The 13,502-nt window shown below is 40.4% G+C and overlaps 1 protein-coding gene across 1 annotated transcript; it reads right to left on the bottom strand.

Annotated features, from left to right (window-relative positions):
- Positions 1–476: 476 nt before the first annotated feature.
- Positions 477–6,789, bottom strand: dact2 (dishevelled-binding antagonist of beta-catenin 2). Its single transcript, XM_084736144.1, has 4 exons — positions 6,394–6,789; positions 3,840–3,972; positions 2,921–3,211; positions 477–2,747 (listed from the first exon to the last, which is right to left on the bottom strand). Exons 1-4 carry the CDS (start codon positions 6,676–6,678, stop codon positions 877–879), a joined length of 2,580 nt encoding a protein of 859 aa, XP_084592270.1. The 5' UTR covers positions 6,679–6,789; the 3' UTR covers positions 477–876.
- Between the last annotated feature and the right edge of the window lie 6,713 nt (positions 6,790–13,502).

Genomic DNA, 13,502 nt, shown 5'->3' with positions numbered 1-13,502 from the left:
TAATGGGACTAAATGGTACCCAGCCTTTGCTACTCAAAGTATAAGAAAAAATCTTTTGAAAATACATCTACACTAGAATCTACAGGAACAACTTTCTTTTCTACTAAACAGAAAGTAGTTCCTACATGAAACTGCTCATAACAAGGTGTGTGAGTCATCTTGAGTAACCAAATTAAGGTTTTTTATAAAATTTTCAATAATTTTTTTCTCCAAGAACCCATTTGCAAGTGAGACTGAAACTAATGCAGCTTTATATAGTGACTAAGTCAATGAAAGATCTGTCTGTCTGACATTTTAACGCCTAAAATTCAGATTGTTAGATTTTAAATGTTTAAGGTTAAGGTTCCATTATTTGGTTCCCTTTGTCCTACAGACCTCCAGAAACCCTGAATAAAGGTAGTTGTAACCAATGTGCAAAATCAAAAAATGAACAAAACATGAAAAAACAGAGAATAAACAGTCCTTTGCATCAGAAATGTAAAAAGATTGTTTTTATTTCTCCAGTAAATACAATTATATGACAGAAATGTCCATGAAATTGTCAAATGCAGCCACATGCAATGAGAAACTTTAATTATAACATAAATATCTACAAATTAAGTGTAAGTGTAATCATTGAGTTATATATGTTTTATACAACACACCATTTTGTACAGTTTCAGGTTTAACCATCACAAATTCTTAACATTTTTTTTTTTGTTTTAACAAAACTATCAGTGCACAATGCAGTCCAGTTTAATTGCTGCTCTCAGTGACGATGATTAAGGGTGTTGTGCTAAAGGACCAGGTGAGGTCATTCCAAACAGTTCTGAAAGTATTTCCCACAGTTCTCTGTGTTTTCCCAACAGTTCTCATTCTGCCCCGGGGTGAACTTTGCTACACCAGGGTCATGACCTTCAGGGAGGCCGGCTGGAACCGACGAATCTTCTTCTTCAGGGCTCGAGAGGCTTTGATGCGGCAGGCTGATGGCTCAGGGCGTGGGAGCTGCTGCAGGGGCAGTCCAGCTGCGGTGGGCCCCAGAGCAGCCTCAGCCCACACCAGACCTCTGTCCTCCCCCTGGCTGTCCACCTGGTCGTCCTCGTCCAGGGAGAGGCTGCTGTCAGAGTCCGAGAAGGACTGGAAGCTCTGGCTGGACTCGCTATCTCCAAAACGATTGGTGGTGTTGTCACTCATTTCCCCGTCGCTGCTTTCAGCAATGGTGGAGTGAAACAGTGAGGCGCATTCGGCTGAATACTCAGACTCACACCTGGGTGGGTAGTGGCTGGATATGTGGAAGGGTGCTGGGGGGTATCTGGCATTAAGACTATGAAGGAAAGAGGTGGAGGACATGGAAGACTGGAAGGAGCGTGGAGGTCCTATCCACTGGCCTGTCTTGGCACTCACACTACGGACCATCTGCAAGCTCCCTGGTGCCTGAACATGGGGATCTCTTGACCTCTGACGCTGCGAGGCCTGGAACATCTCCACATCGGATGGCCATTTGGCAGCTCCCTGCCTCTTCTTCCTCTGCTCGACAGGCTGCTCATACTCCATGCTCTGCGGTCTGCGGCTTTTGCTGGACTTCATAACAGCAGGGATGGGATGTGGCTTAGGGTGGACCTTGTGGGTGTACATAAGTCCTGGGCTACAGTGGCTGGAGTCTGAGCCGGAGCCCTGTCTGCGCTCCTCTGTGTGACAGGTGGTAAATTTCTGGGTCACTTTTCCTTTCCCTGATCTCCTCTGCTCCCCCTTGGTTCCACCACTGGTCTCTCTGATCCTTTCACCAGAGGAGTAGCCATGCTGCTGCCTCACTGCTCGTGGCCTCTCGCTGCTTTTGCGTCTCAGTTTCACAGCCTTGGTTTTACGGTCTGCCTGCCTCACCTTGACTCTCTGAGATCCAGCAGGGACAAATTTGGCATGGACAAACTCAGGGGAAGCTGTGTGACCAGCGGGAGCTTCAAAGCCTTGACTCTCCTCTGCGCTGGAGCTGTGGGTCACCACCGATCTTTGCCTTTGGCCATTCCTCTCTGGATTGTCCCCACATCTTTTCTCCGAGTTGCTTCTTGCCACACTACCATATTCTCCTTGGGGTTTATCGTTCTTCCTCAGGGATGATGTGGTGACCTCATCAGAGCTGTACTCCCTCATGGCAGCAGGATAGGAGTATCTGTATAAAACCTCCGGGGCTCTCACTGACTGTTTGTGGTTTGGATTATCAGCTAGCTCGTGGCTGGAGTACGTCATGCAATGTCTCTTCTGGTCGCTTTCTTCTGGGATGATGTTTGTGGTCTGTGCTGGAGGAGGCTGCAGCATGGATACCTCTTTCTGTGACACTTCAGGAAACACAGTTAAAACTTCACTGGGCTTCCTGTGATAGTCCCTGTGTGTCTGCAGAGTCTCAGTGCCTGTCTCACTCTGGATTTTGCTCAAGCTGCGCAGGAGGAGCTTGTCAATGTAACCCAAGGTCTTGGTCTCATAGCCCATTTGTGCCCTCTGGAGAGTGTCAGAACCATTCACTGGGGGTGCTTGGCCCTCTAGCAGTCCGGGTGTGGCTGGGTCAGCCCCATGGGAGAAGATTGGGCTCTGGAGAGCCACAGCATGCAGGGGGCTGGGGTAGTGGTACACTTCAGTCCCACTGCGGGACACTAGGTTGCTCTGGAACTTGGGGTCCACTGCAGAGGTCTTCAGGGTTGTGCACACTAAGGGTTTCCTTGCATCCACGGATTTGTAGTAGCCCAGCCCTTGAGCCATCATCTTATCAAGATCACCTGGTATGCAACACAAAAACACTGATTAACCTTTCAAATCACTCATCCACTGAACAATTACATGTTATTATGCAGAAAAATACACATTTAGTTAGACTTGGTAACAACAGTTGCATGGTTCCCATCAATACATGAGAGATTATCTTCAATTACAGATGAAGAGATTTTGTTACCTGTTGACACAGGTCTTGGCCGGGCCTGTTCAGTGCCAGTAGTGCTTGCTCGGATCCTGCTGCTGCCCAGGTGGAGGCCTGTGGCCCGCGGAGGGTTGGGCTGGGTTGTGCTCTCATCAGCAGAACGCCGGCGGCAGACATCAACTTGTGATGGAGGGTTAACATGGGAACTGGCAGGACTTGTGGGAAGGAGAAGGAGGCTTGTCTGGGAGGATGAAAGACACTCGCTGTACACGGAGGTGCAGGAGTTGGACAATGAGCAGGAGCCGCCATCGCTGAGCTCGTAGAAACCTGCGGAGGGCAGAGACAAAAAAAGCACATGAGCATTTTTCTCAGTACATTAATTCATATTAACTCCCAGAAATATGGGTTCCAGTAGAATTTTGTAAGACTAAAGGACCATCCACACCAAAACTATAAAGCTGTGGTCCAGGCTCCACCATCTACTTGACTCTGAACTTGGCGTGGATGGCCCTTAAAGGTTCAATTTAGAACCTATTCCAAGCAAAGAAAGAGTCATGGATTGTTTCTTGAAGAACTCTTTCATCAAGGGTTTTTTCTGTAATATAAAAGGCTTGTCAATAGTTTTGCCAGTTTTGGTGGCAGTTTGGCACACTGAAGCTAGAAGCTGCAAGTGTAGTTGCAGAGTTGGACCGATCAAATGTCACATTAAACTGAAGAACACTATGGTCATATTTTTCTAGATCTGGGTACAAACGGGATTGAATAAAGGTGTTGTTTGACTGGAGAAGTTTGAACACTTCTCACTACTCACACTAGTGAGTGCCAACACCCAGTCTACAAGAACAAGCCGAAGAAACATTTATTGGTTCTAATTAGCACCTTTATTTCCAAGGAAGCTTGGGTGGATGCTTTATTACTTGCTAAAAAGTAAACAACTGAGTGTTTGTGTACTCACCTGAACTTGGCCTGCTGTCACTCTCCAACTGCTCTGTGGATGCTTTGTTCACATCCAGCTTCAGCTCACTGATCTGTTGATCTAACTGTTGTAAGTGAGTCTTCAGGCCAACATCCTGTTTCCGAAGACGAGACTGCAAAAAAGACAAGACACAAAATGTTAGCCAATCTTACAAAATATGGGTGGTCCAAACAAAACCAATGGGCAAGTCTTAGATTTCCTCAGGAAAGGATGGAGTTCAAGAATGATAAAATTATGCAACTAAGCTCCTCACATATACACACACACATGCACACAAATACAGAAATTCTCTGCACGGGTGTTTTAATAGGAAAATTAAGCAGAAAAACCACCATGAAGGTTTGTGGAATCTTACTGAGATGAGGTCTTAGTTCAGATAAAAGATGCTCTAATATGCAGCCATCAGGAAAACAAAAGCAACTCAGCTGTGGCTGATGATTAACCTCAGCAGGACATGGGGGAGCATGGAAGAAGCAGTGGTGGGTAACTCATTTCTCCCCCACAGCGAGGGCCTGGCCATTGTGTAAACTACTGGAGGAGGAGGAGAGCTTGGGGGTTGGGGTGAACGACTGTTTGCTTTGCAGTTCGGGCAGGGCATTTACTGTTACAGTTGTTCTTAAAATGAGGGCTGCAAGAAAAGATTTTGCAGAGTGTTTTTGGACTATTAGGTAGCTAGTTGTGTTTTTAAAGATAAGTTGTGGTTAGTCTTCGGTGCATTCTGCATAAATGTTAAATTGCATTCAAATCTTATGTTTCTAGGGACCAGCTGCACAAAACACCTTAAGTTTCTGCTTAAGTTTACATTTACGACTTTACTTCTTCGTAGCTGAGTTTTTTTTTTTTACCTTGGGTTACGCACAGAATCCTTTAAAAGCTAAGAAAAAACTTAGTTAAGGAAAAACCTTTTACTGCACTGCAAGAGATTTTGCAGCGTTAAAATGCTACAGTTTCCATGGAGACCATTTGTTTGTGATGCCTATAACAATTTCCTTCGAATAGGTCCAAAAAAATATGATAACCAAAAGGAGATCACTAATTACAGAAAGGAATCCAACAATGTCTACTTTCAGGTTGGACAAACTGTTAGTCTATATGGCTAACAGTGAAAGGAAGCTCTGTCCAGACATTGTTCATAATAATCTTCCTCTATGAGTTATTTATTTATTGTTGATGTCATTACATGTATAAATATTTAAGCTACAGACTGTTAATTAGACTGTAAATCTATAAATGAAAACAAAATTAACTGAATTTATTCAATACATTATTCATTTATCCCTATAAACTCAGTCATGTCGTCGTTAAGACAGAGTCAGAGGTCCCTTAAGATTTTTCCAACGTGAATTTTTTTTTTTTTTTTTTTTTTTCTTCCACTTGCCTGGTTGGGCAAGTGGGTCAGAAATCTACTAATTTTTACTTGCCTGTGCACAAATTGTTTCATCCATTAGCCCTTATCATATAAAAACAAACACTAAAGTGGTGTTCAGTCTAAGGCTGCATCATTTATAAAATGTCAGAACACAGTGAAAAGCATCCATCCCAGTTTTTCAAAGTCCAAAGTGATGTTTTTAAATGTCTTGATTTGTCAAGTCTAAAACTCAGTTATTCAGTTTGATCTGACAATAAAGAGAGAAAAGCAGGAAATCTCCACATTTAAGAAGCTGAAAACATTTTCTGCCATTTTTTGCTGAAACGATTAATCAATTATCAAAGTAGTTTAATAGTTTAATTATTTTTTAGATTCTTTTTCTAGATTGACTAGCCTGACATGCCATTTTACTTTTATTAACTACCCTTGAGGGACTCTTTACAAATTAAGAGAAACCCATAAATGTGAACATTTCAAGGAAACCTTAAGGAGAAGACTTAAGGCTGTTTTGTGCAACTGATTTTAATTTAAGCTAACCTGAAAGAGGAATTGAATTCAAGGTGTTTTGTGCAACCGGCTTTACAATTAATGCATTGATGCATTTCTACCCAGTTCTACTAAAAGTCAAACCTAGCACCTTAATCCCTTAAGTTCCTGTCGTTATAGCAGCAGCCTGCCTGCATGGAAAAATCTTGTCATGGAAAAAAATACACACAGCCACACAGAGACTCTCAGGACAGAGACTCTCACTGCAAAACACCCATCTTTAAAAAACATGTCATCATTTATAGATATAAAAAAAAAATCCAGTCATTAGTGGTTAATGATTGAGGTTCGACCCCCTGCAGCCTGCACATGCACTCAAAGTCCTCTCGGTCCTGCAGTGAACCTTGATTTATGACACCTATCCTACTTCCTACCCCCAACTGAGAGCATGAAAGTGTGTCTGGTAATAATTGAAGACGGAATGCACATGAGCATCAGCTGACAAGGACAATTAAACTGTACGTTAAAGAGCCTAATGTTAATCCCATCCTTATAAATAAGAGCTATTATAAAAATGCAAATATTAAGGTAAAAAAAAAAAAGCCTAGACGCAACAGAAAACCCGTAGAGGTATTTATCTATTCTGTTTTATGGCTTTTGGTGTAAATGACTTCCTACCAGCTGTTGCTTCAGGGCTGTCAGGGTCGCCTCCAGCCGCTGCTCCTCAGCCCCCATCATCATCACGGTGGTGGTGGGACTCTCCGGGCCGGCGTGGACAGACGTGACCGGCTCCTCTCGGTCCACCCTCAGCGCCCAGCTCACCATGTCGCTCTGTCTGTCCCGCAGCAGATGCAGCTCCTGCAGCCCGGCCAGAGCCGCCTGCAGCCTCTCCCCGACCCTGCTGCGGTCCACGCCGGCTGCAGCGCTCATCATCCCCGCATAGGAGCCCTTCCTGCTCAGCATGCTGAGGAGCGCGTCCGGGTATATCCACAATCAAAGACGCGTCCCTCCTCGCTGCACCTCGTTACTCACTGTCCTCCTCCTGCTGCTGCTGTTGTCCTGTTTGGTTTTTTAAACTACCTGTTAGAATAAACCCTGAGCTCAGGGGAGAGACTGAGCTCCTCCCACACACCAAATGGCCCTCCTCCCTATTGGCTGCCCACTGGCTCCCAATGAACATCTGGTACTAATCTTCCACATTCAGGTCCTCACTGGAACTGCCCAGGCATGTACTAAGTTCATCTGCATAATACCACATGGCATGATCAGCATATTATTATGCTATTTAGACTATTATATAGACTATAATTACCTATTTAAACTGTTTGCACTGCTTTTTGCACTGTTTTTGCGCATTTTTACACATAGATGCATAATGTCTATTGCACTGTCTGCACTGTTTTTACTCTTTATTCTTTTTTGTTGCATTGCATTGTTTTGCTGTATTGTCTAGTTTTCTACCCTTCCTTTCTCTGTCCCTTCAAATCTCTGCTGCTGTGGGACGTGAGACTGAAATTTCCCCACAGGGATAAATACAGACCTACCTACATATTCCTTTGTTGTCATTATTCCCTCCAGTAGTGGGCTACCCAGAGAAACTTTGTGAAACTCTGTGAGTGATTTGAGGGGACGTACACGGTTGAATAAATACAGCCTGTCCTCTCATCATCACAACCGCCCACCAAAACCATTTAACAATTTAATCATCTGAAAAAAACATGTATTCATGCAGTTTTGAGGCAGGCAAACCACACTGAATTTGTAACTATAGTTCTGTGTAAAACTCATTTACACTGAATAGATCTGCAACATATCAATCACCTTTTATCTTCTTAAATGCAACATGATTCTAGATTTAAAGCTAAACAATTTCATTTCATTGTAGTTTTTCTATTTTGCCTCTGTAATAGACTTGAAGGAGAAAACAGAAAAATCAGATGACCCTGCCATTAGATACCAGTGAAAGGTGAATGCTGCCCCCTTGTGGCGGTAAAGAATGCAACAGTTTAAGATAAAATGAGATCATTGATTTCATTTTCAATTCAAAAGAGCTTTACAGTGCAGAAGTAAGTGAGAAATAAAACAACAACACCAACAAAATGTACACTGCCAAAGTAAGTGTGAAACAAAAACTGCAAAAATGTTCATAAACATAAAGAGATTGAGAACAAATGTGATTTTATTCTTAGACATGTAATGGTGTAAAATCAGATAGAAAAATGTAGAATTTCGGGTAAAAATATATATAAATACAAATAAACATAGCATTTTTAAAAATTTATTTAGTTTTTTACACAGACTGTCTTTAGTTGTTTGGTCTCAGTGTGTTTCCCGGTGTCGGGATCAGGAGCTGGGCCTGAAGATGAGACAGCAAAATTACTTGACAGTGGAAAAAAAAGTTTATAGGACTGTGCAAAGTTAAGAGACTGTTGAAAATAGTTAAGTTGATGTATTCACTATTACAGTGTACATACACAACTGGACAAATGTAAAAAAAAACAAAACCTGTAAAATAACAGCAGGTAGAGCAATATAAAAGTTATAAGCTGTATGTACAGTAATTGTGTGTATAAGCAGAGGTCAGCACAGTGCAGATGGTCAGTGCAAGATCCTACTAATTGAAAATGTAATTTAGAAAAACTTTTGTCTTGTCTTGTAAATATATACAGTATATCTTAAAATCAGATTTAATGAACTGCCCAGTGCTGAATAGTATCTGCCTGTACCGCTGTATGTTAACATCAGTCATAAGGGAGAGTCCAATGTGCAAAAAGTTTGAGATACACTGAAATAAGTAACATTATTGTCCCCAAGGGTAAATTTTGCTTGGGCAATAGCTCTATACACAGCTGTAGTTGACTTATACAGACAGTTCACTGCCAAATTAAAAATACATATTTTTCAGGCAAGAAGACAAGTTTCTTGGCTTAGACATGGACCCTCGAGGTCCCTTGGACTCAGTTTCATCCACATGCTTGTAAGACAGCTTCCTATAAATGATCTTTAAATGCAAGTCTGCACAAAGAGAAGGGAGGGCTTAGCCAGTCTAACCTCATTTATTGATACCCAAAACAGAGACTTGAAACGATTTCTTAAAAAAGTGTTTCAAGACTTTTGAAATGAGATAAAAGAACAGATTTTCACTGTGGCTTCTATTAGAACAACACATAGATTTAAATGACAGGGATCAAACACACTTTTAATGGTTGCCAGGAAATTAAATGGATGAAAATACTCTCACAGAACCTGAAACAAGGCTACAATATGGGATCAGTGTAATAACACTAGTAATTAAAGTACATTTTGCAGTAACTAGTCTACTCTCATCATAGATTCTGGAGCAATAAAATCATTTTTAAATCCTTAAAATGATTTTAGAAGTCATATTTTGTGTCAAATTATTGATTACTTTGGTAAGTTTTACTTTTATTCAACCATAAATGTGACTGTTTATTGAGTTTGCATAATCTGTCAGTATATTTCAAGGCTAATTGTGCAACTGAAGGCAAACATTTTTCATATTTGAGTAATTCCGGCTGAAGCAGTAGGCACATTTGCTGCTTTATAAACTCCTATTTCCTAATGGGTAAAATGACATGCCCTGGAAAAAATCCTAAAATCATAAATAAACTCATAAATATATTCATCATATCATTATGAGAAATAAAAATATAAATAAAAAAGACAAGAAACACCTGGAGACAACATCTGGAGCTGCACCTCTGGCCCACGGTTGAACCTAATTGCAGACTCCTGCCTCATGAAATCACATCACTGATCTCACTTGCTAATTATTTTATCTCTGTTGTTATTCCTTCGTCTCACAAATATGACTCATAGGACAAGCATTACTCTTGTTTTCTTTCCACCTGAGCTCCGGTTCATCTAACTGAGACGAATGAAGCACTTGTTGTCATTGTCATTAATCTGATAACAAATAAATAAGGGAGTGATTGAGCCCTCATCACAGGCGAAGGCAGCACGAGATAGGCCGAAGACTATTCACTTAAACTGCTGCTGTTGGTACTGAATCATAGGTGGGGAGATGCTTTCATGCTCGTATCTGCAGCTATCTGGAAGACGAAGTTCAAAGGAAATACCAAAATACCAGGAGGTGAACACCTGTGTGAGTGAGTCTGAACAAAGATATGGTGATTAAAGTGGCTTAAATATAATTTTCTGTTGACCAACATGTGGATTACATGCTGTTTAAAGGACAGTTTGGCCTTTAATTCACACTCATGACATGCAGTTGTACAATGAATTGAAACTATTGCAGTTTTTCACATTTGCTTGAACACATTTATCCATTTAAAAGTTTTCAAAACAGTTGAACTGAAAGTCACCAGCCAGTATGAGACATTTTGTTTGCTCAAAACATTAAAAACACACAACAAAAGCAAATACTTCCATCAAACAACACATCTTAAGATCAGTTTAATTTTCTCTGTCAATCAATCATCACACACTGCACAGCAATATAGAAAATACAGTATGAACCAGTTTATTTGTGCTATATGTCATTTGTTGAGAACAAACATACAGTATGTCCAAAAACACAAATGATGGCACGGATTTTGATGATTTTTCTCTAGAGATAACAAACTGCACCTGCACTTTTTACAATTTTTTTTGTTGAGATGCCATGTTGAAATTCACTAAAACAAAAAACAAAAAAACAGATTTTCTAAGAAATGTTCTTCATTTTATCCTCGTGCAGATCTTTCTGTGCCACTGACAAAAGATAAGATATTCTTTATTAGTCTTACACTGGGGGAATTTACAGTATTACAGCAACAAAATAGATGGCAAAAATATAAAGAACATCAGTAAAAATCTAAAAATATAAACATCAGGAAATGTAAAATTATGAACAATTCAAACAGAGGAAATCCAGAAATAAAAATATGAACAATATAAGCAGGGGAATATAAAAACAGGAACAATATATACAATAAGAACCAATAAATAATCACAACCAAAGTCAGAAATACTTTGATTAAAATATATATATATATGTTTATACTGCATCCAGTTTTTTCCACATCATTCTTTTGAGCTGGATCACATCAGTAAATCTCAGTTTCATTAGCGAAGCATGTCTGAACAATTAAAAAAAATATTAACCACCAGACACTAGAGGGCAGCGTCGCACTACGTCTCAATCTTCTTCTGTACTTTGATATGTTGTAGCTGGGTAGTTGGTTCATTTATGGATGCTGCATATTTCTCTCTCCTATAAATATGAAACTGAATGACCTTGAGTGCAAAATAAAGCTGTTCCAGTTAAATCAGTTTATATGGTAAAAAAGAGCAGGAACAACAACTAACCATGACAACACAAACAAACGGATATTAAGGATATATTTTTTCTTTCACTGGGGGAAATGGGCTTCCATACTCTCTTTTGTTATGTCTGTCATGGCTGATATGCACTGATGTATACACTTACGTGTTATAGTCCCATCCAATTAGCTTGAAATCAGTCTTGATGTTAGGAAGCAGCGTGCAATGATGCAAAATAAAAAAATAAAATAAAAATCAAGAATTCCCTCAGATGCATTAAAACTGAAGTAACGAGTCTGTTTTGAAAATGTAAGGAGGAGAAAGTACAAATATTTTAGAGTAAAGATAAAAACTTGTCAGAAAAATAAATACTTAAGTAAAGAACAGATTCCTGAAAACTCGGCTTAAGTATGGTACTAAGTATTTGTACTTTGTTACTTCCCACCTCTGCAAATAAAACAAACAAAAACATGAGGAACTCAAGCATACAAATAATAGTTAGTGTCACGATTCCAGTTCTGGACAAGTTTTAACCAGGACTTTTCAGGCGTGGAAAGTGTTTTGAAACCCTGAACCTGCTTAACGCTGACAGGTCGGGGGACTTCAGAGAGTTAAATCATTTGTTTACACATCCCTGATTACAAAAACACCTCCCCATCACTTTGATGGCGCGCTTTGGTCGGCCCCTCATTCAGGACGCTCATATGATATTGTGAAGCCCACTCCTCACAGGGATAGCGTCACGTCCTTGTAATGCTGCAGGCTTACAACACTGCATTGTGATGCCTGGATGTCCCTCTGCCCCCATCCCCTTCAAAGCACTTCCTTCAGGGTGACATCAGCTGAGGTGCTGCTCCAAAAGGTGCTCTTTTTTTTAGCAATCAAATATGGGAATTGGTACTTTGTAACCTCATCCACCCTGGCTCCTCACAAAAGAAAAACTTTTTACCTACCACTTTGCAAAGCCAAATCCAAACAGTTTTGTCTCACTGGAGGTTTCTCTTTGTGTGGCTTCTTCTTTGTGTTCTGCATTTATCAGCAGAGTTTCCATCCTCCCTCCTTTATTTTTTTTTTTCCATCCACTTAAGAAATGATAAAGCAGCCCAAAAGTTGATAACAAAACAAAAGCGCATGGGCAGGGATGTATTTTTACTGTATCCATGATACTTCTCGAAAAACAGCCGCAGTGGAAAGAAAGAGTGTGACAAAGAGTGTGTACCTGCTCAGGTAGATACAGACGGGAACAATGGAGGATGCTGCCACAAACAGGATGCGTGGGGGGTAAACACGGCGTGTTGTCATATGTGGGACTGTCTGTGTGTATGTGTGAGAGGAAGAGCCGTGGAGTGAATCTGTTGTCAGCTCCGCGTACATGGAAAAAAACAAGCTTTTCACGTGCTGGCATTATGAGCTTATGACTTCAAAGGAGGAAAATCTGATATCATACAGAAGACACTCTCACGGCGCTCCCTTAAAAAGCAGCAGGATTCCTGTGATGGGTGTTGTTGATTTGGAGCTATTTCCGGGGGTGTTGTGTATTTTCACATATTTCTCTGTGTGTGTGTGTGTGTGTGTGTGTTTTGTTCTTGTTGCGTGTCAGGGGATTCCCATGCAGGTTCACTGATTGAAAATCCCTGTCTCAGGTGTTCTGTCGTCAAACAAAGGCAAAGATCGGGAATTTCAGAGATCAAAGCGGCCTCTGGTGTCTGCCAGCAGAGCCTCCCTCGCTCTGCCACCTCTGACCGCTGCAGAGCTGAAACACAATTATAACGCACTATGAATGAATGAACCTCACACACAGAAACCGGCTTTTTGATGTCAACATGTAGACACTCAACAGTTAACCATTTAGTATCATCACCCTGAGAAAAGCAATGGAAACAATTTTTCTTCATTTTCTTAAAAAAAAAAATCATTGTTTTTATTGCAACAGACCACACAGTTTTTTAAATTTCGGTTGAGATGTTGCTTCATGCTAAAAGTATCAAAATATGATCTACAAAGACAACCCCAATCCCAAAAAAGTCTGGATCCAGTGTGAAACAATGCAATGATTTGCAAATCATTTTCAACCCATACTGAATCGAATACAGCATAAAGACAAGATGTTTATTGCTCAAACCGATAAACTTTATTATTCTTTTGCAAATGTAATATGCTCCAAAAAAGTTGGGACAGGAGCATGTTTACCTCTGTGTTGCATCAGGTTTTCTTTTAACAAAACTCTGTAAGCGTTTGGGAACTGAGGACACAAATTTTTGAAAGTTTTGAAAGTAAAATTCTTTCTCGTTCTTGCTTGATATACAACTTCAGGTGCTCAACAGTCCAGGGTCTCTGTTGTCATATTCTGACAATGACAAAAAACCCATTTTGTGGAGCATGTTTTTTAGACAGTTAAAAAAAAAGGGCTCATATAATGGAATAGCATTAAATGTATAATATTATCAACAATGAGTTATGAGATTTCTTTTAAATATATCTTGTAGCAAATGTAAATTTTA

Source organism: Lutjanus erythropterus, chromosome 14 (assembly GCF_056507025.1).
Source record: "Lutjanus erythropterus isolate fLutEry1 chromosome 14, fLutEry1.hap2, whole genome shotgun sequence".
Taxonomy (NCBI): domain Eukaryota; kingdom Metazoa; phylum Chordata; class Actinopteri; order Lutjaniformes; family Lutjanidae; genus Lutjanus; species Lutjanus erythropterus.
Note: the sequence above shows the minus strand (reverse complement) of the source record. Positions and strands in the feature narration are given on the sequence as shown.